The following is a 22,506-nucleotide window of genomic DNA, read 5'->3' on the forward strand; positions in this document are numbered from 1 at the left end:
CTGTCACAAGGCTAATACAAAACTAAAGACACTCGGTAGAGGTGAAAACAAACACTCTAACCGAGGAAATAACTAGCACACAGGCTGAACTAAAGTAGCGAGTAACACTCGAGGAAGCTAACACGGAGCTAAAGACAGGGAGCAAGCGATAGGAGAGCTAGATAGAGTGAGAAGAGAGGCAACGAACAAGGAGATGAACACAGAGCAAAACAGAGAGATAAACAGGGTCACAAGCGAACAGAGCAATTGAGAGAGAGAGAACATACCATGAGAACAAAAGACGATCATCTGGCTGCACACACTGGTTCTCCAGGTGTATAAATCCCTGCTGAGGTAATCAGTGGAATGAGAACCAGCTGCGCTGCTATGAAGCTGGAGGTGGTGAGAAAGCAAACAGGAAAACATGAACCGGAACACAGTAAAAGCACAAACCATGACACTATCGTCTCGAAATAGTGGCACGAAACAGTTCCAGTGATCAGTATCTTAAATGGAATTGCTCTAATCTAAAACGATACCCAAATTTATTGACACTAATTTACCTTTTTCTCGTCCTTTTTTTTTCATTGAAAATTGAGAGAATCGCTGAGCAGTATCAACAATGTAATTGGAATCTTTAAAATCTTACCAATTCCTATCCCTGCACACAAGTAGTTCAAATTGGTCTTCAAAAAATATCAAAATTTTTATTTCAGCGTAATATTGATATTTGAGTATAATTGATGAAGAACAAGTAAAAACCGAACAAGAATAATAAAAAAAAAATCCAAAGCACGGCATCACTAATTTAAATACATGAACTCAACCACTGATACTAATATATATCTGGAAAAAGATAGAGGACAATAATGAATACATGTACAATGGGGGCACACGAGGACAGTCAACAGTGTCTTATGTCATATATTATCGAGTCTCACACTTTCTACTACTTAATCTGTATACGTTTTGGAGAACAGGCTCATATTAACTTGCGGCTGTGCTAATTGTGTTTGGTGTCTGTCTAGTGACTTCGACAGATTTCATAGCAGTCAGTGTGTGGGAGTATCATGTCAGGAACTGCAAATTGGGGCTGGGGTCTTGCTGATTAGCCAAGGGCAGTGGAGTAGATCGCAGAGTGCTCCATGAACAGATAAAAGAGATAGAGTGCTGCTCCAATGATCTGTGCTGCATCATTATTAAGTGGCAGAGGTTTCTCTCACTCCTGTTTGAAACACTGCGTAACACGTGCATTAACAACCGATGCAAACAGAATTTGTGTTTACGACTGAATTATTCGAAGGGCATCGTGTCAAGTGTCCTGAAGTAATGAAAAGCAGCTTGTTAGTATTCTCAGTCTTTACGTTACGGCAGAAGTCGTGACCATGACCTAGAAAGTGAGGACGAAAGAAAAAGGAAGCGTTACCAAGCAAGACAACATTACAAGCATAAATACTAGAGTTGATAGCAGGAGAGGCAGTGAAAAACATGAATGTGCAGGGTGAAAACACTTTTGCGAGTGTGTGCACAACTTTATTATATGGCAGGCTAGTACAATATACAGACAAACTATGAAAAAACTGACACCTTATTCATGCACCAAAATTGTCAAGACCTTGGTCGTGACTAACAGGTGCAACTTGATGATTACCATCTGATCAGTGATCTACTTCCAAAAATGCTCACATCAAATTGGTAGTACACGTTCAATAGTCTTGCATCCCATATACTATACCATTTTTTTTTTTTTTTTCTTCGTGCTATCAGGACACAAAGTACCAAACAGGATTACTAGCTAAACAATATCCTTATGCAGAAAGTAATTCCTCCACCTTTATAAGAAATGACAAACATGCTCTTGTTTGTAGATGAATGGCTAAATCATTGGGAATACCAACAACAACATCAGTATTCACAGCCTATTTCACTGTACTCATGACCGCACCCGATACCTACTACAGTGTTCCCTCACGATATTCCGCAGTTTCAGTGCGTTGCGAGTCATACAACACTATGTGTAGATGTTACTCACATTTAACAGTATAAGTGCAACTGGAACATCACGACTCGACACTGCATGAAACCTGACACCAAAGCAGAACGTGTGAGAGTTTTGGATAATAGTTTTAATTGTACATTTGACATTAAATACATCCGTGTATCAGCCCTGATGAGATTGCAGACGTGCCATCTTCAATTCAGGACCCGCTCCAGCTGCTGCGAGAGAAACAGCTCAAATCCTGGAGGATTTTAATGCTTTTTTTTCCAAGGTCAATAATGACATCAGTAGTTACAGACTTTTTAAAAAAATTTATTTGATTATCTGCATTATGATGCTGCGACCTCCGCAGATTTTCAACTACCACGTATGGTCCTGGAATTTATCCACCTCTGGAAATGTTGAAAGTGACATCTGTGCCAGTGGTGTCATTTCTGTTCAGGGAAACATGCGCTGAAAAAAAAAAAAAAAATCCTAATTCCAAATGGTTGTTATCGTATTATTAATTACTTGTATACTTGGTCAGCAAGAAGGTGGTATGTGACCATCTCTACTACAGCAAATACTATGATTATGGGTATGAAAATGTGTTAAATTCTGATGAACTACAAGCTTCATTGTATATATTTAGACCAGTGTCTTTGGATAAATTGCAGTAGTGAAGTACAAGACTTTGACAATATAGCTGAATGTAATGTGTAGTATGTCCCAGGTGAACTATAAAAGGCAAAAAAGAAGGCGTTGAATAAAATCAAGAGACAAATCTTAAAATATAATACATGTATATGTCACTTATGCCTGTAACTTGGATGATGGTAAATACACAAACAGCAAGGACGGGCACAACAAATGGTTTCAACTGGAATTGAAATGATCTGCTTGAACAATTGTGTTTGCTTCTCAATAGGCAAAACCTTGCTCTGGAGTTGGTGACAAAGCTGTGTGAGGAATACAGAGACCTCCACTGATTTCCATTGTGCCATCTGTTTAAACAATTGCCTATGACATATGGTCTGCGAGCAAATGATGGTGGCCTGAGGTAACATTGCTTAATATTTGAGGATTTTTACATGCGTGTAGAAAATTCCTTACCTTTTGCATCGTAGTCCTGTTTGGTGGGGGGAGGGGTAATCGCAGAACATTTATATTGCACGAGAATAAACAGTGCAGCACATGAATGCCTTGTCACACTTTCATGGTTCAGTGGCGAAGCTTCACGACACACAAAGGCGCAGTTTGGCATGCTAATTAATCTTCAGATTAAAATGCTGCTGTAAAAGCTGTGATAAAATATGCAGGAAATAAACAATAAAAGAAGATTTCTTTTCATCCTAGTGACAGCTGGGTTGCAGGCAGGAAACAAGAGGAATGGCAAGAAGTAAGGCTGGAGTAATAAGACGAAGGCCATCACTCTGACCTTGGCCGACTGTCCCACCTATCCCATCTGTCAGCAGCGGGACAAATGGACGGGTGAGTCAGTGGGCCGAGATGCGAACAGTAAACTGTGGTGACAGCTGACCTGGCAGCCTGCGACAGGCTGCTAGATAAGGATGCGAGCGGAGGTTGGATCGAGCTGAGGTAGGTTTTCTAATACTTGAAGTCCGTCGCTGATATGCAAGACTATCAATGAGCTGAGACGTGGTGCTGAATGACAACGCTGCATAAAGCCAGCTCCATGGTTCCACTTCAGCAGGCACAGATCACCATGGGAGCCACTCCTGCTTATCCTGAAAGGCACAGGGTAACTGCGCTGCTGCTGAATCTTAGCCGACTCATCTTAAACCTTTGACACCTCAACGGAATGGTACAAAGGAATGAAAAAAAAAATGACAATTCATGTTTAACCTTTCCGGCATGGTGCCAAAATTTCCATATTCACATCTTGTTAATGATCAGACTGACATATGTGTTGGCTACTTGGATATTCTAAGGGTTTGAGTCAGTGGAATGAGTGCGTCACAGGCATATGGGCTGCAATGCAAAAGATTCAGTTCTAGATTTCAAAACTCACTAATTCATTCAATGTAATTCAATGGAGAAACTCCAAATATGCTGAGTTCGCAAAAATATGCTCTCAAAGATGGGTTGCCCTGACACAAAGACATGAAGCACAGTTGGAGGTGCCATAGTTGAAGATGCTTGAGTTGCTTGTCACTGAAGTGACAAGAAAGGACAAATTAGAAATGAATTTCCCAGAGGTACAGTTCATGTGGAGAGCTTTGGAGGCAAAGAAAGTGGAGCCAGATGGTTTGGACATGAGGATCAAAAATGTTGGAGACGGAAAAAGGAGACCAGACGGGCAACCAATGAGCCTCACAAATTAGAGGAGGAGCAGTAGAGGAGGATACGAAGAGGATAGGTGGATGATCATGATAGTGTGACCCCGATTTCCACCAGATGCATGTGTGTTGCACCCATTCTAAGCTATAGGGCAATTCCCTCCAGCTGCTCTGACGAAGAGTATATCTTTAGAAAGCAATACTCTTGTTTCCATGTACACAATGTGGGGGCCCGTGAGTGGAAGAAGGCTGACTTGCTGTGGCACCCCATGATAGGACATGTTGAGAAGACTATCACAGGATTTTTTTTTTATCACAAAGAATGTCTGGCATAATTCAGTAGTGTTTTTGTTTGTTTATTTATTTATTTTTGTCTGAATTTTTTGCTTTTTCAGAACTACATGCAGCACTGAAGGCAGCCTTCAGTGCTCCATGATGGTTTTGAAGCACATGTTCTGCCTTCCACGGCATATCCTGACATCGCGGCACATAAAAGAAAGATGGAGGTTGAGATTAGGTAAACCATGGAATAACCTATCATTCTTCAAAAAATGAGATGTCATTTGCTATATAAAGCCCCTCAAACAGCCGTCCACTACTGTTTTGGTGACTCCACTTTCATAATGACAATATAAAATATGATGCCATATGAGCGAGGATGGGTTGACATTTCATTGTGCTTGTTAATACCATTTATTCAGAAGCATTCCCACAATGTCTTTTTTTTATCTCTCCTATTGATCCTCGATTGTTCTCTCACAAAACAGCATTCTTGTGTTCAAAAGCGCTAGTGGGGAAAACTGTGAAGATACCGTAACTATGACTGAATATACATTGAAAAAGGCGCACCTCACTATTTCCAAGTTGCTCATTCACTGACAAGAAAAATGCAAGCTTAAGTAAAACTCAGATCATTATATGGTAACACATTCATCATCCATTATATAAACTGCTGTGCAGCATTTTGAACGGCCCGGAAATTTGTCAAGGTTTAACCCCATTACTCTCTATGTAATTTAAAAAAAACACTTTGTTCTTTGAACTGGTGTTATCTAAATGTTTGTGGGAATAAATGTACTGAAAATATGAAAGGGTTTGTTTGCTGAAGTTCACTGTACTTCTGTGTGTGGGTGAGTTTGTTTGTCCTGCAGGTGTAACCCAGATTCAGACTGAACAGCTTTTTGTTCACACCTGCAGAAATGGGGCAGTCTCCAGACGACTTCAGCTAATCAATTACCAAACAGTGTGGAGAAAAGCTCCAGCAAGTTCAGCTTTTTTTTTTTAAATATATCTTTCAATACCCTCATCAGGGAAGTAAATGCTGCGGTAAGTTTCATCTGCGCAGTTTAATGAGGTTTTACTGGGGGTACTCAGTGGAAGATGCTTTGGCAGTGGACATCAAAAGCCCTTAACATGACTTTTCAGTGGCTACAATAAGTGATAGGCTGGCGATGCTTCATGAAACAGCGCCCTCATTTTCAGAGCGCAGGGTTAGCAATGTCAGTTTAAAAATGCCAAAGATTTACGTAGAGAGAGTGCTGTTCAGTGGGCTTGGAAAATGACTGTTTCATAAAAGCCTCACCTGCACATCACGAGCGACAGTGACACAGTGCAGTGGCCATCTGCTGATGGAGTATCCTGCCTATTCTAGAATCATACCATTAGTGATGTGGTAGTGAGGGATCATGAAACAGCGTCCTCATTTTCAGAGCTCAGCAGGTGGCGCTCTCAAATTAAATGCATCGTGTTTGTGCAGCAACTCACGCCGACAGGGTTGGGAACTCAACATCTATGGCAGACTCGAATTAGAACCACGGCATTGAGAGTAGCCAGATAGCCTCGTAAGGTCGACTGTCCAGCGGGAGGCATCCTGCAGCTTTTGACAAGATGTGAAAGAAAAGAGATGAGCTGACATTTCAGAAGTGCCATGAGGTTTATAAGGTTGTGGCTCCTATTGATGGAGTTTTGGATTCATTCTCTATCTGAACCCTCTATTTGCAAGGGCAGTATGCCACTAGCAACATAGCTCATAGTAGTGATGGGTAGATGAGATATTGCGAGACAGTATTGCATGGTTGAACACAAGCACCACTTGGCACTCTTGGTTTAGACATGAGGTTCCAATGAATTAGTTTTACAGCAGACAGTGCCATCTGGTGGCCTCTGAAAATCAGGACACTGTGTCATGAAACCTTATCTCCCGATCTGGACCTCCTCGTATTACTGGGACGATCAAATCCAAGTGTAAAAATGCAATAAGAAAGGAAGAAAAGCACCCAAGTGAGTGCTGACCTCTGCTAATTTTGGATCATCACCTACATAAACTTAATAATCTGTTCCCTGTCCCATCATTAATATTTAAAATCTTCATCGAAATCTGATCTATCTTTGAGGCAGATAACTGTGATCACATAACTTTACTCGCTGCAGTATTTTTTTATTTTTTCAAATTCCAGGCTGCATACTGTTCACAAACTAGAATCTGCTAGAATCATCCAAAAGTATAGAACCATATTGACAACCGGCACTGTCAAGCTGGTGCAACCATCCTGTCAGCATTACTCATAAGTGTGTGTCTGTGGGGGGGGGTGATTCTTATACTAGCAGAATACTTCCTCATGTAAATAAGCTTCCTTTGTTTCTTTCCAATAAACAAGGAAAACCTGCAGGCAAAGTCGGTTCCTGAGTCTGAAATACTAACTTGCTGTCATTAACTGGCTTGGAGCAGCAACGCTGCTGTTGATAGAAGCAGCCAGAGAAAAGGCCAGATCCCTCAGTCATTATGCCACAGAAATCTGTTTAACCACATCTGTCTAGGTGCAGTGGCGCTCGCTTGTTGTCCATCAAATTCAATTTTGCGAGTCAGACTTTGCCACTGCGCGTAGGTCAAGGCAATTTCCAGAGCAATAAATCTCATATTACCAACCTCAGACTGTTTAAAAGCCCTCCGTCAGCTAATAACAATCTACTTTTCCTATCTGTCCGTTTGTTTAAGTTGCAGCCCGGAGCTCTCCGCCATCCGCCAGAATGCACCGCCATCAATCAATTGCTATCTGATGTCTTGTTACTGTTTGGCCATTAAAGAAAGACTGGGTTCGATGAAATCTATCAGCATGTCTGCAAAACTATAGCAGTGGCTCTATTAGCCCACGCTGGGATGCGGCACAGTGTCAGCGCTTTCACATCGAGGACCACAAAGCCTGTCAAATTTGCTCTTTAGGCTAATCACTGTGGCCGACTGAGGAATCGTTTTGTCAGACTGAATGAAATGTCAGCTAAACAATGGCAAAGGGGAGGAAATGTTCTTATGCAAATTGATGGTGCAGTGCTTCTGATGTTTGGAACACAAGGTGTAAGATAAAAGTGTCAGTCACGTACTAACCTCTGGTGTCACGGAAAACATATTTTCTCTCTTTTAGTTTCACAAGTGTAAAACAATCCTGCTCGCTCACATATCTAAACCCTTTAAGCACTAAATCTAACACAGAGTGGCTGGGGGCATGTGCATTTACGTGGCCCTCCACGTTTATGTTCAAATCGACAATATCTATTTTCTTTTTAATTGGAATTGATCATAGTTCGAAAACATCTTCGATTTGACGTTATTCATTTTGATTTCATTTTATTCATTTAGTTAATGTTAAAAACGTCTTTTTTTATTTCCCCTGAAGTGAGCATGTTCACCACAGCTTTTAAACATTATATTTACTGTGTAACTACATAACTACGGAAAGCCATGGTCCATTTCACCAAGTACAGTCCCTTAAAACAAAATGAATAATGAATTACAATATTTGCCACTAAGATATTAACCTAATTTTACAATTTGAAATGAAAAAAATTGAAAAAAAATAATGAATTTTTCTTATTGACTGCATTCGTTCTGTTTATTGGTTTTAAGGTTCTTCATGAAAGGTGAACTATGGACCTGTAGGAGATTTCCACCGTTGTACTCTACACAAGCACAAGATTGTAAGGCATTGTGTGAATACCTTTTATTGGATTGATATTAACGGCGAAAGTCACTTTATAACAATAATCAAAGGAATCAAGGGGCACAGATGGTAAGAGGTGACTGAGTGATCCAGATGTTGCCACAAATCACCAGAGGAAGAAGCCATCTTAGATGTGTATAACAGATGAGCCCATGAAACCAGGCTGTGATCCAATGCACCACCTCGGCTCAGTGCTTTCAGTTTACAAGAAGATATTTCATATAGAAGAAATGATGAAATCTGAAAGCAAGAAAACTCAAAGGTGTAGCTGAGCAAGTGTCTTTTTACCTTGAACTCAAAAAATGATTGATAATTGATGATGATGTAACGCGATGGAATCAACTCCAGAATAATGAAAAACAGGAACAAGAGAGAGGTCAATGAAAAGATGTTGGAAAAAAAAAGAAATCTACCAATGAAAAGAAATATTTAACTGAGTAGGAACCACCACCACTTCTGTTTCGCCCCCATATTCTGCAAGATGGTGTTTTGTGCACGAGCGGCGCAAAGTCAAGTCTGTCATTTTGTGAAGCACACAAAAATAACCCACCACTTTCCTAAAGCCCAGTCTGGGTTCACAAAAGTGACTGGTCAACTCAGCATGTGTGTTGTACTTGCACGATAGGAGCTGTGCATTTTCAGCCCCCGGGTAGAAAATCTGCACCGTCTGCATGGAGTATGCTAACCACTGGCCAAATTAGAATTCAGAACCATGCTCTTGTCCTTCCGAGACATATTAGTAAGTCAGACAAACTTGATACCCTCAAAATCCAGAACAGATTTAACTTCAGCCAGTGCCCCAGACAGTAGGTGATGCCAGAGCCTCAGTATCCAGAAAGCTTAAGAGGAAAGTCGATATAGACCAGTGGCTTTCGCCTTCAGTTTATTTGCATCTTGGCAAGAGGGTCTTTTTAAGCTTGCTGGGAGGTCAGACAGTAAAAGTCAGTGTGTCGTTGTACTTCATGAGCAAACTTTACAGAGACATTCTTGTCTTCCTTTCAAACTCAACTTTTTTTTGTGCCACAGTCAAGGGCTGGTGAAGCTTCATGAAGCAGTGCATTCATTTGTGTGAGGTTTTATGAGAGCAATTATTCACAGCCAAGTTATCAAAGCGGGAGTACCATCTAGTAGTGGTGGGCTGCTGAGGCTTGATGAAACAGTATCCTCATTTTCTGAGACTACCAGATGGTACTCTTTGCTCTAATATCGTTTGCTTTGAAAAACTATTCCAATGAACTCTTACCTCATTCTCAAACATGGTGCCACTTGCTGAAATGAGGACACTGTTTCACGAGGTATTGCACACTTGAAGAAATAGTAGCCAAATTTTCAGACAACACTAGATGGTGCTCTTGGTTTATAAAGGAGTTTTATGGAATTAGTTGTACAAATTAAAGCATTTTACAGAGGACAGTGCCATCTGGTGGAGTCTGAAATCAGGCAGGTTACCGTTTCATGAAACCACACGAAACCTTCAATACTTTCTATACCTTGTCAATAACCCATCAATGCCACTTGATGGTCTGTGAAAATGAGGCTTCATGAAGCTTCATCAACGCCTCATGAGTTGTAGGATGAACATACTCTAACTATCATGTAAAAAGTGTGCAGCAATAACTTCGAAACCTTTTCTTCAGGGGCTGAAGTGATAGCATCTTCTACATGTTCTTTGACTTCATCTAATGTACGTCTTTAAATACCTGGGCTAAGTTTCAGGCCAACAAACCTACAAATGTAACCTTTCAACAGAGAATTACATCCAATGTCAGTCAACCACAGGTCGACTTAACCATAGTTTGCCGAAAGAGATAAAGAAAAAAAAAACGGCGAAACAAGAGAACAGGAGAAACAGGCTATACTGAAAAGAGGTGATACTCACTGCTAGTATGCAACCAAAAATGCAACTAAAAATGAAGGACACATGTCCATAATTTCTCTTTCATTACGCCATACCAAACATATTATTTGAGGAAACAACAGCCAGTTGTGTAATCAAGGGCTTGTTTGGAACGTCCAGCTTTTCCATAAAGTAAACTCCAAAGTGGAGACTGCAAACAGAGTATTTTGTTGTGTAAGTGCTTCGCTTGAGAAAAACAGCCAAAGGAGAGCAAGAAAAACACTTCAGCCTGCTGGTGCTGAAAGCCTGCTGACGCGAGTTCAGCACCAGTTGGGTTTGGTTGTTACAGTTCTAGAGCGACCACACACCCAAAACCAAATGTGATCTATGTAGTTTATCTAAATACAATTAAGTATGTTTTTCCTGGGATCCTTCAGTTGGACAAGTGAAGATTCACATATTTTAATTCATTTTTTGTTCCTGGAATCTTATCAAGTATTTGTCACTGAGTAGTTTAGATTCTACCTCTGCAGTTTTCCCTCTCTGTTCTGCATTCAGTGACCCTACAAAAGAACGGAAACTTTAACTTGACTGTAAAACAGAGCATACAGTCAACAAATAATACAGTAATACAGATGCCAAAGCGCAGTTATTCATTCCAAATTGTGCTCCCAAATAATAAGGAACTCAGATGTTCAAACACTTCTTGAATGCAACAGTGATTCCGGCATATTTCAATCTCATCGAAGCTATAAATGTAAGACCATAATAGTAGTTGAATACAGTAATTCCTGGTTACACAGGTTTGCTTGCAATCACCGGCATAGATGAGACTTCTCAATCTTATCTGTGATATTGTAAGTCTTGAATATTTCCACATTCTGAAGCATAACCGACTGGTTTGTTCATTACATACAGTCATTCAAGTCTGCAATACTAAAACCCAAGAAGTGGAGTTTTTTCGTTTCGGAGGTGAAACCTCCCCAGCACATCACGATTGAAAACTACTTCACACAGCGTTGCATCTATGCTACTTTTCCAGGCAGTGCAGATGATTTATTCCTCATCAGGGTTATTGAGTGGGATCAGGGGTGTTTTTCAGTGACGTGCTCAGCACAAGTATAAATTTCGCTTTCATATTTGCAGGAGTCAAACAGGTCTGTTCAAAAGGAATGCCTTAAATTTCAAATGCACAAACCTACCATAAGATTGAACCACACACATACATGTACACATGTAGTGCATGCACTACACTTTCCCATATTCATCTGGCTACTTTTAGAGCACCACTTCCAAAAAAATTTAAATTAAAAATATCTGACTAAATCCCACAGTCTGCTGAAGGACTGTGAAGATGGAGTTTTAAGGAGCAAAAAAAGTAACCTTTTTGTTCAAAATTTTCAGCTCAATTTCTGCCATTATCATGTTCTGCTTTTTTGCATTTCCTTTTCAAAAGTCAAGCATGATTTTCAAACATTTTGACAGACAACACGGCCACCTAAAACTAACCCTTTAAACAGTTGAATTTGGTTTAGCTCCCCATGGACCTGGTCTTCCAAGCCTGAAAGCACCACTTGACACCCTTATTAAATCCCAGAGCAACCTTAACAAGCTGTGCTGAGGCAGCAAGTGCCTTGTAAAGACCAACACATGTTCACACCCTGTTTATGACAGATGCTAACCACTACATTACAAGCTAGCATCCGTGTTGTTTCAGGCATCAACCTCAGCAGTGCAGCCTCTTCTGTGACTTCTAATCTCTGTTGAAAACCTTGCAAACTCAGGCCCCTGCAAGTCAAGCTTGGGGCAAACATAGGTCAGCTGACCTAGGTCCTTTCTCTTGGAGTTTGAATGCTGTCACTGTGTTTTTTCTGGGCGCTTCTGGGTGTACAGTCCAAAACACACTAAACTGCCACACTAAAGTCTCATTTGTCTCCAGGTGTGAGTACGCATGTGAGTTGATATTGTGATGGACTGCTTGAGAGTTTCAAGCGCCCTACAACCGAGAATACTGTAGATAGACATCTGGAAAAGAGACAGTAGTATGTGAAAATGTAACACCAATGCAGCTTCCCAAGAATTAACGTATGAGTTTGTGCGTGCTTTTGTGGGTATCTTTGAGGCACAGCTTTTTTCTCAGCACTATTTTTTTCTCAGAACTTGGTGAACTTCATTGGGAACTAAACCTGTCTGTCTATGCTCACCGTGTCCACTGTGTGCCTCTCCTTATCCTTGCTAGCTCGTGATGGGCTGCTGAAGCTTCATGAAACAGTGTTCTATTTTTAGAATACACGTCACTAAACTAGAACAGAAATGGGCTTTCACCTGTCTGCTTGCAATACAACCTTATAAGACTGAAATTGAAACATGCCTTCATGGTCTAGTTTAGTTTATTGAACCAGTCAGTTAAAGCCTTGTAACCTTCCATATTAACCACTCTTTAATTTAGTCTACTTGGGATGGTGGCTACTTGGTAAAGTTGTATTAAGAACTATAAAACAAAACAAAACGGCTTGGTAGCCTGGTTTCTAAAAGCCACTAAAAGTCTGGACACCCCAGCCATAAACAGAATGTTAAAATGTGCAGTGAACCCTGAATTAACCTGGATTAGTTAAACACAGCCCGATGTCCTCTCTTTCCCCGTGGCCTACCCAGGAAACTACTACTACTACGAAGATAAAAAAACAAATGACTCTACATGAGGAACTGAGGTGGTGATGTCCTTCGCCTCTTACTTCTAGACAGATATACACTTTACAGTTCATATATATATATATATATATATATATATATATATATATATATATATATATATCTCCTTGCTAACTTTTCTGAATTATTTTATTTTGTGATGAAATGATTTTTTTTTTTTACATTTGTGTGTCATTCCTGTACATGTCCACAAGCTTCCAGCATGTCTCCTGTGGGGTGGTGGCCCACTCCTCCTTGGCGAATGCCTCAAACTAGGTCAGGTTTGTTGGCCTCCTCGCCATTACTCTGGTCTTCAAGTGATGCCACAAGTTCTCAATTGAGGACTGAGGTCAGGACTTTGACTTGGCCATTCCAGGACATTGACATCATTGTCCTTGAACCATTTCTTCACTACCTTGGCAGTGTGTTTAGGATCGTTGTCTTGCTGGTATGTCCAGTTGTGGCCAAGCAGGAGTTTCACGTCAAGTATCCTGATGTAATCCTCCTTTTTCATGGTTCCTTGGACCTTGACAAGATTCTCTGTGCCACTGGAGGAGAAACATCCCCATAACATAATGCTTCCACCACCATACTTGACAGTAGGCACAGTGTTCTTTGGTCTATAGGCTTCTCCTCTCTTCCTCCAGACACACAGAGCATCCATATGGCCGAATACCTCAAAAGCTGGGATCTTGCTTGCACGTTTAAAAAAGGCCAGGCGAGCTGACAGATGTTTTGTACTGAGCAGCGGTGTCTTCCGAGGTTTATGTCCATGGAGACCTCCTCGGTGCAAGACTCGCTCAATGGTGGACCGTGACACCTTTGTCCCTGCCTGGTCAAGTGTTTCCATGAGGGCCATCTGTGGGTTGGTGTTGACCTCTCAGCAGATTTTCCTCGCAAGTTTGGGGGACACCTTACGTGTCCGTCGATGGCCAATGAGGTTTTTAACGGTGTTGAACCTCTTGTACTTGTTAATGATGCTCTGGACGGTTGAAACAGGGACATCATACTGCCTTTTCCTTCACTGTGGCTACAAACAAGACGCTGAACCAGAAATTAAGAATGACCTGAACACTTTCCCCCTATTTATACTGTTCTGGAAAGATGTCTTTTTTTTTCACTTTAACATTTGGCCAGCAATGTTTACTTCATTGTGACATCTTGAAATCTGTACAAGACAAAAAGTACCACATTTGGCACATTTTTGTTGACAGATTGTCAGGGGCATGAATAATTTTGAACATGGCATTTTTGGGGACGTCAAAAATAAAATACCCCGGTAAATTTTTATTTCATATAACTGACACACAAATTTGAAAAACAAAAATCATATCAAGAATCTATCTATCTATCTATCTATCTATCTATATATATTCTTTTCTTTTTGTTAATAATTAAACAGCCCCATCATTGGCTTGGCGACACCTGCGCGTCCCAGAGAGAGCAGGCAGATGGAAGCGTGAGCTGCCAGCTCTTCACCTGTGCTGCCGCCTCCTGGACGTTTCTCCCGCTCCGACTGTACTATAAGTGCACGGACAGTTTATGAGCCCCACTCAAAGCGAGAGGAACCGCACACGAGGAGCGGGATGGCGAGGAGATTACTCTCACACCTCCGCCTCCTGCTCGCGGGGCTCCTTCTGACCGTCCAGGCGAACCGAAGGGTGGCTTCGGCGGACGAGGACCGGGACCAGGAAAGCGACGCGGAGACGCCGTGCGAAGTGAAAACCGTCACCGTGTCGACGCTGCCTGTGCTCCGGGAGAACGAGTTCAGCTTCACCGGCGGCGCCTCGGGGATCGTGGCCGGTGACGGGGGTGCTGCTGCCGGAGCAGGTGCTGCTGGTGGAACTGGAGGAGGAGGAGGAGGAGGAACAGGAGGAGGTGGGGAATCGCGACTCCTGTTATTCGTTAGAACAGACCTACCTGGGCGAATTTCCGTCATGGATGATCTTGACAACACTGCGCTCCCTTACTTCACACTCGGTAAGAACTGCTACTCCTGTTCCCCTCTCCATGCTCTCTCCCAGTTTGTGCCCCCCCCAAAAAACACGACCTTAAAATTGTCTTGTTTACCTCTCAAATGGTCCAAGTCTTACGGTAACAATATCAATTAACAACAAGAGAAAAAGTCTGCTTTGTTTCACTGACATCAAGTGTGTCGATCCTTCCCACCACGTCCTGCCTTTTTCCCCATTTTGTGGTTAAATAAGATTACGATATTAAATTTCATGCATAACCTTAGCGCGGTGCCCCAGTCATAGAACGCAATTTGGCCTCGCAAATGTCCATGAAATTGGTATTTTCTTCCCACTTGAGCGCATAATTCGTATGCTGCTGCTGCTGCTCAGCTGAGAATGCTCCCTAAAAACAAGAACAAACTACTGAATCAGACATTTTTTCTTGTGTTCACTCACTTCAAAGTCTCCCCACCGGGCCTGGGATTGATGCCGTAATGACAGTATTCTGTATTTTAAGTGTTTGGGTGGGGGTGTCATTTTAATTTACTTTTCCACAAATCAGTTAATAAACATTTTGACGTTCATTTTCACTAGAAAAAGAATCAAAGCAGTGGTCAGTACCTGTCAGGAGTAGTCCAAGGAAGGACAGTGAAATGCAAACCAGTTACATTTCAAACACAGATGAGTGTTTTTTTTTTTTTTTTCTTTCTTGTTGCTACACATGAACAACATTATTAATCATTACTTGGCCGTTTATTTGTGTTTTCACTTTCTATCTATCAAAGGAAAGATGAGCTGCATGGGAATATAACTGAAATGAGTGTACATTAGTTCCAGAATTGTACATACTTTCTTCAAAACAAAATTAAAGTTCATTGTGACCCCATTCAATTCCATTCTCTCCATTGAAGTAGGATCACATTCACTCTGTTGTCATGTAATTCGAGTTATATTTGGTGACTAATTTGTGATGAGGAGGCCTCAACCTCTCTCTTGCTTTTGAAATTCAACTTATATGTTGAGTTATAAAGGTCAGGTCCCACTTGCCCTCCCAGCCCACAAATTCAGCAGCTGTTGTGTGTGTAAGTTGTCTCGACCTCAGTTGTTTGACTCTTGCAGATGCACTTCAGGCTCCTGTGACCTGAATTTAAAAGAAATGCATTTAAAAGTGTCTGACATATTGATGACTGACATATTGGAGAACAATTCTACCACACACACACACAAAAAATGTTTTGTTAAAAGGAACTCCGAATTGCCTGAACCATGCCGAATGTCTTCGTTGAGATTGTCTGGTGCCTGAATTACACAAACAAAAAGATGAAAAATGAGCCTATGGGCAAGTTTCAATCCCAAATTTGACAAAAACATAGGAAGCGATGGAAGCAGAATAATCATCAGATCAGTTATGGAAAACCTTGAGATGTTTTCACACTTGTAGGGGGGTTATTTCACAGTAGCAGCTATTTAAAGAGTGTATAGAGCAGGTGGCTCGGGTGGTGAGTCCATCCTATGTTTAAGAAGTAGAACTTATTCACGGGTATTTCAGTTATTGACAGACAAGCAAGATTTCTGTTTGCAGAGCAAGTTCTTCTGTTTGTGCTGAATGTGGTCTGGAGGCTAATGGGACAGTAGTGGGCAACACATCTTGTTCATGCCACTTTTAAAGCGACTAAAGAGATTATATAGCCTTTCATTCTTCCCACAATGGGAGAATTTAAAAGAAGATGCTATTGATGAATTCAAGAATGACCTTCTTAGCTTTACTGTTCCGGTTTGGAAGCTTTGTGTTGTGATTCTCTGTGGAACTGAATCTTCTCTTCTTTTTTTTTCTAGTTTCTAGCCTTGTTTCACAGAAATTTCTTCAGTTGTAGGCACTACTGTCATCGCTGTTGGTCTTTTCATTTTCACTCATGAAGAAAATGAAGAATGCACTTTAGTTTGTTTAAACATGTATATTCAATAAGAATAGCAGTGAACAACACTGTATAAAATTATTGCAACTTTTAATGCAGAATAAATAATACTAAACACTAAGTGCTGAACAGGAAATAACTTTTATTGCCTTTTCAAGGAAAAGTAAACAGATCAAACCTACAATGTAAACTTCATTCATCACTTGTTGCCTTATAGCCTGACAGACCTCTCCTCTTTTCATTGACGTCATGTTCATGGAATTAGAATCTGCTGAAAGCACCGGTCTTCAACCATAGGACACAGCTGCTCATCCAAAACAATAGACTCCATTTGTGTTCGTTTCACCTGCGGTTTGGTCCGGTTTGCTTTCGCTCGCTAAGCCTCTTGATAGCGCTTTAAGTCGGTGCAGTGATTTGAGGCCAAGGGTCTCATCACATTTGTGGTGTTGAAGGTGGTGTGATGCTCTCCTTGATGGACATTTTGACTAGCTGTTGCTACAGCATCACAACAAGGAGTGCGAGTTTCTGGGGAATTACCAGTAGCTGTTTTGTATTGTCATTGTTACGTCACAATGTACAATACGTAGTACGAACATTACTGATCATGCGTGAATAGAAATGGCGTCTTATTTAAAAGAATAAAGAAAAAAAAATGCTGTGTATTTGCAATTTGATTGGCCGATCACGATGATATCATAAATGGCCGTATTTGCACTGATAAATGATACTAGGAAAACTCTTCGAGCGCAGAAATCTGCCAAGCTATAATATTATTGTCATTTCTGCATGTTAAGATTTTTGTTGCTAGATCAGTCGATGTCAGTCTCCAATGAGAACATTAGTTTTAGGTGTGAATGCACCGATACCTGACCCTGGCACTTCCTTTATGTAGGTGTCTGCCTCCACAGATTGCTCTGTTATTCGTCGTCATTTTTGTTGATTGTGTATTAAATAAGAAAAGGTCATGAGAAATGGTCTATATTTGAAATAAAGGGAACGTCTGACTGATTTAATGACGCCGTAGTGTGTTTGTGAGGCGTAAACCTCTTCTCGCCTGTCCCCTTCTGCCTTTTGCCTTAGTGCTCGGTGTAAACAAAGTCCTCTGCTCAGGAAATCCACTCTACAGTTTTCAGTGTGCAGGCAGAGCGGCTGACATGGAAGACATTTCTGCAGACAACAGCCGGACTCAGAACTATTTGCTGGTTGAATTGGATCCTACTAGATTGGTCGGATTCGTCAATAACATATGTTATCCGGAACGCGACATTCAAGTGGTGTTGGGGGTTGGAAACCTAAACGTAATAAAAATCAAAGTCAAAATCTTGTTACCTCCTCAAAATTTCCGAAACATCTAGTTTCATCTCTCATCAGTTTCCAGACACAAAAAAAACGTAACCAAATTCAGATTAGGTTGGTAGATTAGGTTCAATGCATGGATGGTGCTTTCATCATTCAATATGTTTTGGCTAAAGGTCAAAGTGTGACGTGAAAGATTGATGTGTGACCCTGGCAGCTGTTTTCCTATTGGAAAAAGGCGCCGTGATTGAGTAGCGACTCGTAACGATTCACTGCTGCTGGCTTCAGCCAAAAACTCGGCTGGCTAAATACCTCCTTCCTCCTCCCAGCCAGTTTGGACCAAACTTTTATTGAAGCGACCGGCGATGCTGTGCAGGAAAGCAACTTGAACAAGAATGTATCTGTTCTCTGATCTTAATCTCTTCTCGTGGTCTATTTATTCTCTGCTCTTTATGCCAACTGGCTGCTTGAGAAACAGGGAAAGCAGGCAGGCTAGCAGGCCGAAGGCTGGAGCATAAAGCCAGTAAATCACTTTCTATTCTCATTAAGGACAGCCGTTGACTGGTGAGAAAGGCCTCTCTGTCCTCTCAGTCAGCCAGCTAGCAAATTTCCAGCTTAAACCTCTGAGTGCATGGCTGCTTGCTGTTGAGGGAGGAAAACAAGAAAAATGAAGGCAATAGATTTGTGTGGGCTTTAAGATTGGAGCAAATGTGCACAGAGGAAAACATTAACAGGAATCATACAGCTGTGAGGAGGCTTTCCAAAAAAAACTACAAGTACTTCTGCAGCATCAGAGCGATATTTTAGAGGACATTTACGGACAGGTACTGTGCTCCATGTATTTATTCTTTAAATACAAGTGTATTTTTTTTTTCTAAAAAAAGACCAGATCTTTTTGGCTTTGTTTTTACCCAGTTTTTTCTTGTCAACACACTTTTTTTTTTACTCTTAATTATACACCAAAAGTTTGTTGCAACATTCTTGTTGCGTCTGTTATCATTTTCTGCTAATTCTGACAAAGGTGAAGTCTCACGCAACCATAATATCAACCCAAATAAAACTCAAGATTTGTAACAAAGAACAAAGATCTAAGAGAGCAAGCTTGTCAATCCATGTCCTGTGTTATTCTTCATTGTTTTCTGGGAGATGCAGAGAGATGCAGAGATGCCGCGCCACTTACAGGACTGGAATGTGTACGACATCATTTTCAAGTTATTGTATCACCTTTTTTTCTTGATTTGAGCCACAAGCATATCAATGCTAAGTGTCAAAATGTGTTTGGTTTTTCTTTCGACTGTAGTTCAGGCTATAGACTCTGGTTTCAATGTCATAATTTGTTTTGCATTACGCACACGAGAGCGCAGCAAGTGTGTTTGCTGAGACACATTGATGCAAGATGTAGAAAACAACGTAACAAAGCACTCAGTTTCAGGCTTCAATGCGGAATTGCAAAAGCAACTTGACTAAACTCAATGTAACACGTTTTCGGCCACATTGGTGACCGTGTGTGACTGTCACCAATGCAGTGCGTGAGGGAAAGGCGAACGTTTAATGAGAAAGTGGCCTTGCTTCAAACAACTAATATTAATCATTCGAAGCTCCATTAACTAAGACCTGACAAAAGCTTCTTGCCACATTGTTGTAGGTTCAAGGAGTCCTGGAATTTCACTTGAATAATTTGAGCTGAGTTTCAGCCCATCGGGCGACCTTACACTGTAAGCACATAAAATATGACGTTGCGTGTGATTTACTGTTACAGCGTGACTTTGTGTTAAAATAGGTCAGTACTCAGCATTCACTGTGTGAAGCCTCTCCTCTCTGAGAGAAGTATTACAAGCCATGTACAAGCCAAGGTGTCACTAGTCATATCTTATGTAATGTGGTCCAAGACGGAGCACATATTATTTGAAGTGAAACACAACGGTTGTGTGACAACCTAAGTGGTGTTAATTTTACAGGCCTGTTAGAATTGTGTAGTCTAAATATACAAATAAATATAGAGACATGTCATCAAAGGTTTGAAATTCTCAATGGGGTACAAATGTGTTCGATTAAAATTTTTAAGAGTTTTGAGTCGTCCTAACAGCTTTCCCTTTTGATTTGAGAGGGGACGCTGCTCCTGCTGTAAAGTGTTGCACCTGACATTATAAAATGGCAGTCGATTTTCTGGAACAAATGAAGCAGCCGCTGGTTTATGGACAGTAAATCTGGCCTGTCTGGAATATTGCGCCGCAACATCACGCTCTCATTATGAGTTACTTCATTATAAAATGCCGTGCCAGATAAATGTAAATGTACAAGGGGAACAGATATTTATTGGTATTGCTTAAAGACATTTTGTTGTTTTTCAAATGCCACCGACTATCTACTGAACAACTAGGGTGAAATTAAGGTCACCTTTTAACCACAACCCTGAATTATTGGTCTAACATGACATTCATTTTATTGTATTAAAGGCCATGGCAGCCCCAACACTTGATTTCAGGTTATTGCCAAGCTGTATTGAGACTTTGTTGAAGTAAGTATTGTTTCTTAAAAAATGTAAAGCCTTTTTTGTTGACCCACTATTTTGCAGTGCTATTATTAATAGATGTGATATTACACTGTTTATTTTACACTGTCTATTATCATTCAAAGAGGATTATTCTAATTCATTTATTTTATAAATGATAAGCAGCAATGACTTTGACTTCCCCTCAATGTGAGAACATTGCTTTCAGTTAGAAAAGGGTGGTATGTCTTGTCCAGGTTGTGAAAGAGGTTCTTCCATTTGTGGAAGGATTCAAGTATCTTGCGGTATCTTGGTTCACCACTGAGGGAAAGTAGATGGATGAAATGAGGATGGTGTGAACTGGGCCAAAAGGCAAGTCTCTCAATTTACTGGTTGAGTTTTGTGTAGCAAAACATCAAGTAGCCATAAGAGTTTAGGTTCGTAGTCAGTCATTCTGGAGGGACTGAGAGAAGAACCTTGTGTCCATTTTTTCTTTAATAACTGACAGAATACCACTTGAATGTTTGTAACTTGTTTATTTAAAAATAATATTTGTGAATACACCAGCATTTTGATTTTAATTTCTAAAAATTAGATGTTATTTTTATTTGATTTTTCCTTCCTCACTCATAATTAAATTACTGTAATATCCGCGCTATGAGCTGCTACTTTTTTCTAGCAGTCTGAACCCTTCGGCTTATACAACAACATGGCTAATTGTAATAATTTTACAGGCTAAAAAGCATCAAAACATTGATCTTTGTCACATCAAACCGATGAAATCACAGCCGTTTTATTTAACCTAAAGCACTCAAAATGCGCTGTTGCCGCTGCGTGTCTCCAGCTCCACCAACACAGCCAATTTCCTGGAGGACCAGAAATGAGAAGCAGCAGCTGAGACTGGCTGTGGTGTTGGAACTTCGGAAACACAGGCTAACATTGCAGTATTTGTTTCATGAGTCTGTCTCGATGCTCGACCCCATTTTCAAAATAAGTTTAGAAGTGATCCTCATGCATTTTTAAACCGGGTGCACCACTGGCCTTTCTACGGTGCACACAGCACCACTGCACCCGCAGCTTGTAGACCTTATTGTTCGCTTTTCTGCTGAATAATGCGAAGGTTTAATTGATCGCTTGGTACCCTTTGTTTTCCCTTAGTGATAATTGGGATGACTGTTTTTCAATCAATGATACTCTTTACACGCAAACGCAAGAGCAGTGGCTGTTAGCCAAATGTCATCTGGAGCAACGCTGTGCAACTGCAGCGCTGTCAGATGTCCGATTGTTTTGGCGAACCAACACTAGAAGGTTACGAGATGCGGTGAGGGAGGACAGCGGCAAGTCGTCTTCCCACTGTGACCTGCCTGCTCAGCTTTGATTTATTACCACCAAGTGTCATGGAAAATGGATGTGCGGAAAGGGCAGCACAGAGGAATCACATAAGTCTGCCTCCCTTCCCCCCATTTTCTCTGATTTCACACTGCTTTTTCCGTGTGATAAAATATGAATACTGTGAAGGCCATTAATGTAAGCTCACTGCACAACCTGTGATGACTCTTTAGCCTCTTAACATGTACATAAATATATGTATATGCATTTAAAATTGAATGAGATGGTTTGCATCTGCGACTTTTACCTAAGAAATGAAAATATATAAACCAGGAAAAATGCTTTTCATGGACAGTGGCTGATGTTCAATGTAATGATCAATGTAATTGTAGTTTTATTATGAGGTCTTACAATTGCAGTCCCACACATAAATCCTGGTGATGTCTGGACTGAGTACTGCAGTGCCTGTGGTCCCAGCATACTGGGATACGTCCATTTTCACTTCCACTTTATGGAGCTTCAATTGTTCACTTTAAGGAGCTTTATCATTCAATTATATTGAGTGATGAAGTTGCGTGTGTTTTCAGTGTTTTGTTTTCAAATGCAAAAGTAGATTTCATCCTCTAATGAATCCTCAATGAACTCGGTGTGCTGAAGAAGTAGACGGTGTGTGTAGCATAAAAATTGACAGCTGTTTGGAAGGAGATGACTTTCTCAGCTCTACTTCACCTCTCTTCTG

At 40.8% G+C, this 22,506-nt stretch overlaps 1 protein-coding gene across 2 annotated transcripts in view; it reads left to right on the forward strand.

Moving 5' to 3' along the window:
• The first annotated feature begins 14,280 nt into the window (after positions 1 to 14,280).
• The window catches only part of LOC128768919 (astrotactin-2-like), a 301,659-nt gene continuing 293,433 nt past the window's right edge, over positions 14,281 to 22,506 (forward strand). For both annotated transcript variants that reach the window (XM_053882198.1, XM_053882256.1), the window contains exon 1: positions 14,281 to 14,760. In XM_053882198.1, the coding sequence (XP_053738173.1) occupies positions 14,367 to 14,760 (394 nt within the window). In that variant the 5' untranslated portion in view covers positions 14,281 to 14,366. The remainder of the gene's footprint in view (positions 14,761 to 22,506) is intronic.

Source organism: Synchiropus splendidus, chromosome 1 (assembly GCF_027744825.2).
Source record: "Synchiropus splendidus isolate RoL2022-P1 chromosome 1, RoL_Sspl_1.0, whole genome shotgun sequence".
NCBI lineage: Eukaryota > Metazoa > Chordata > Actinopteri > Syngnathiformes > Callionymidae > Synchiropus > Synchiropus splendidus.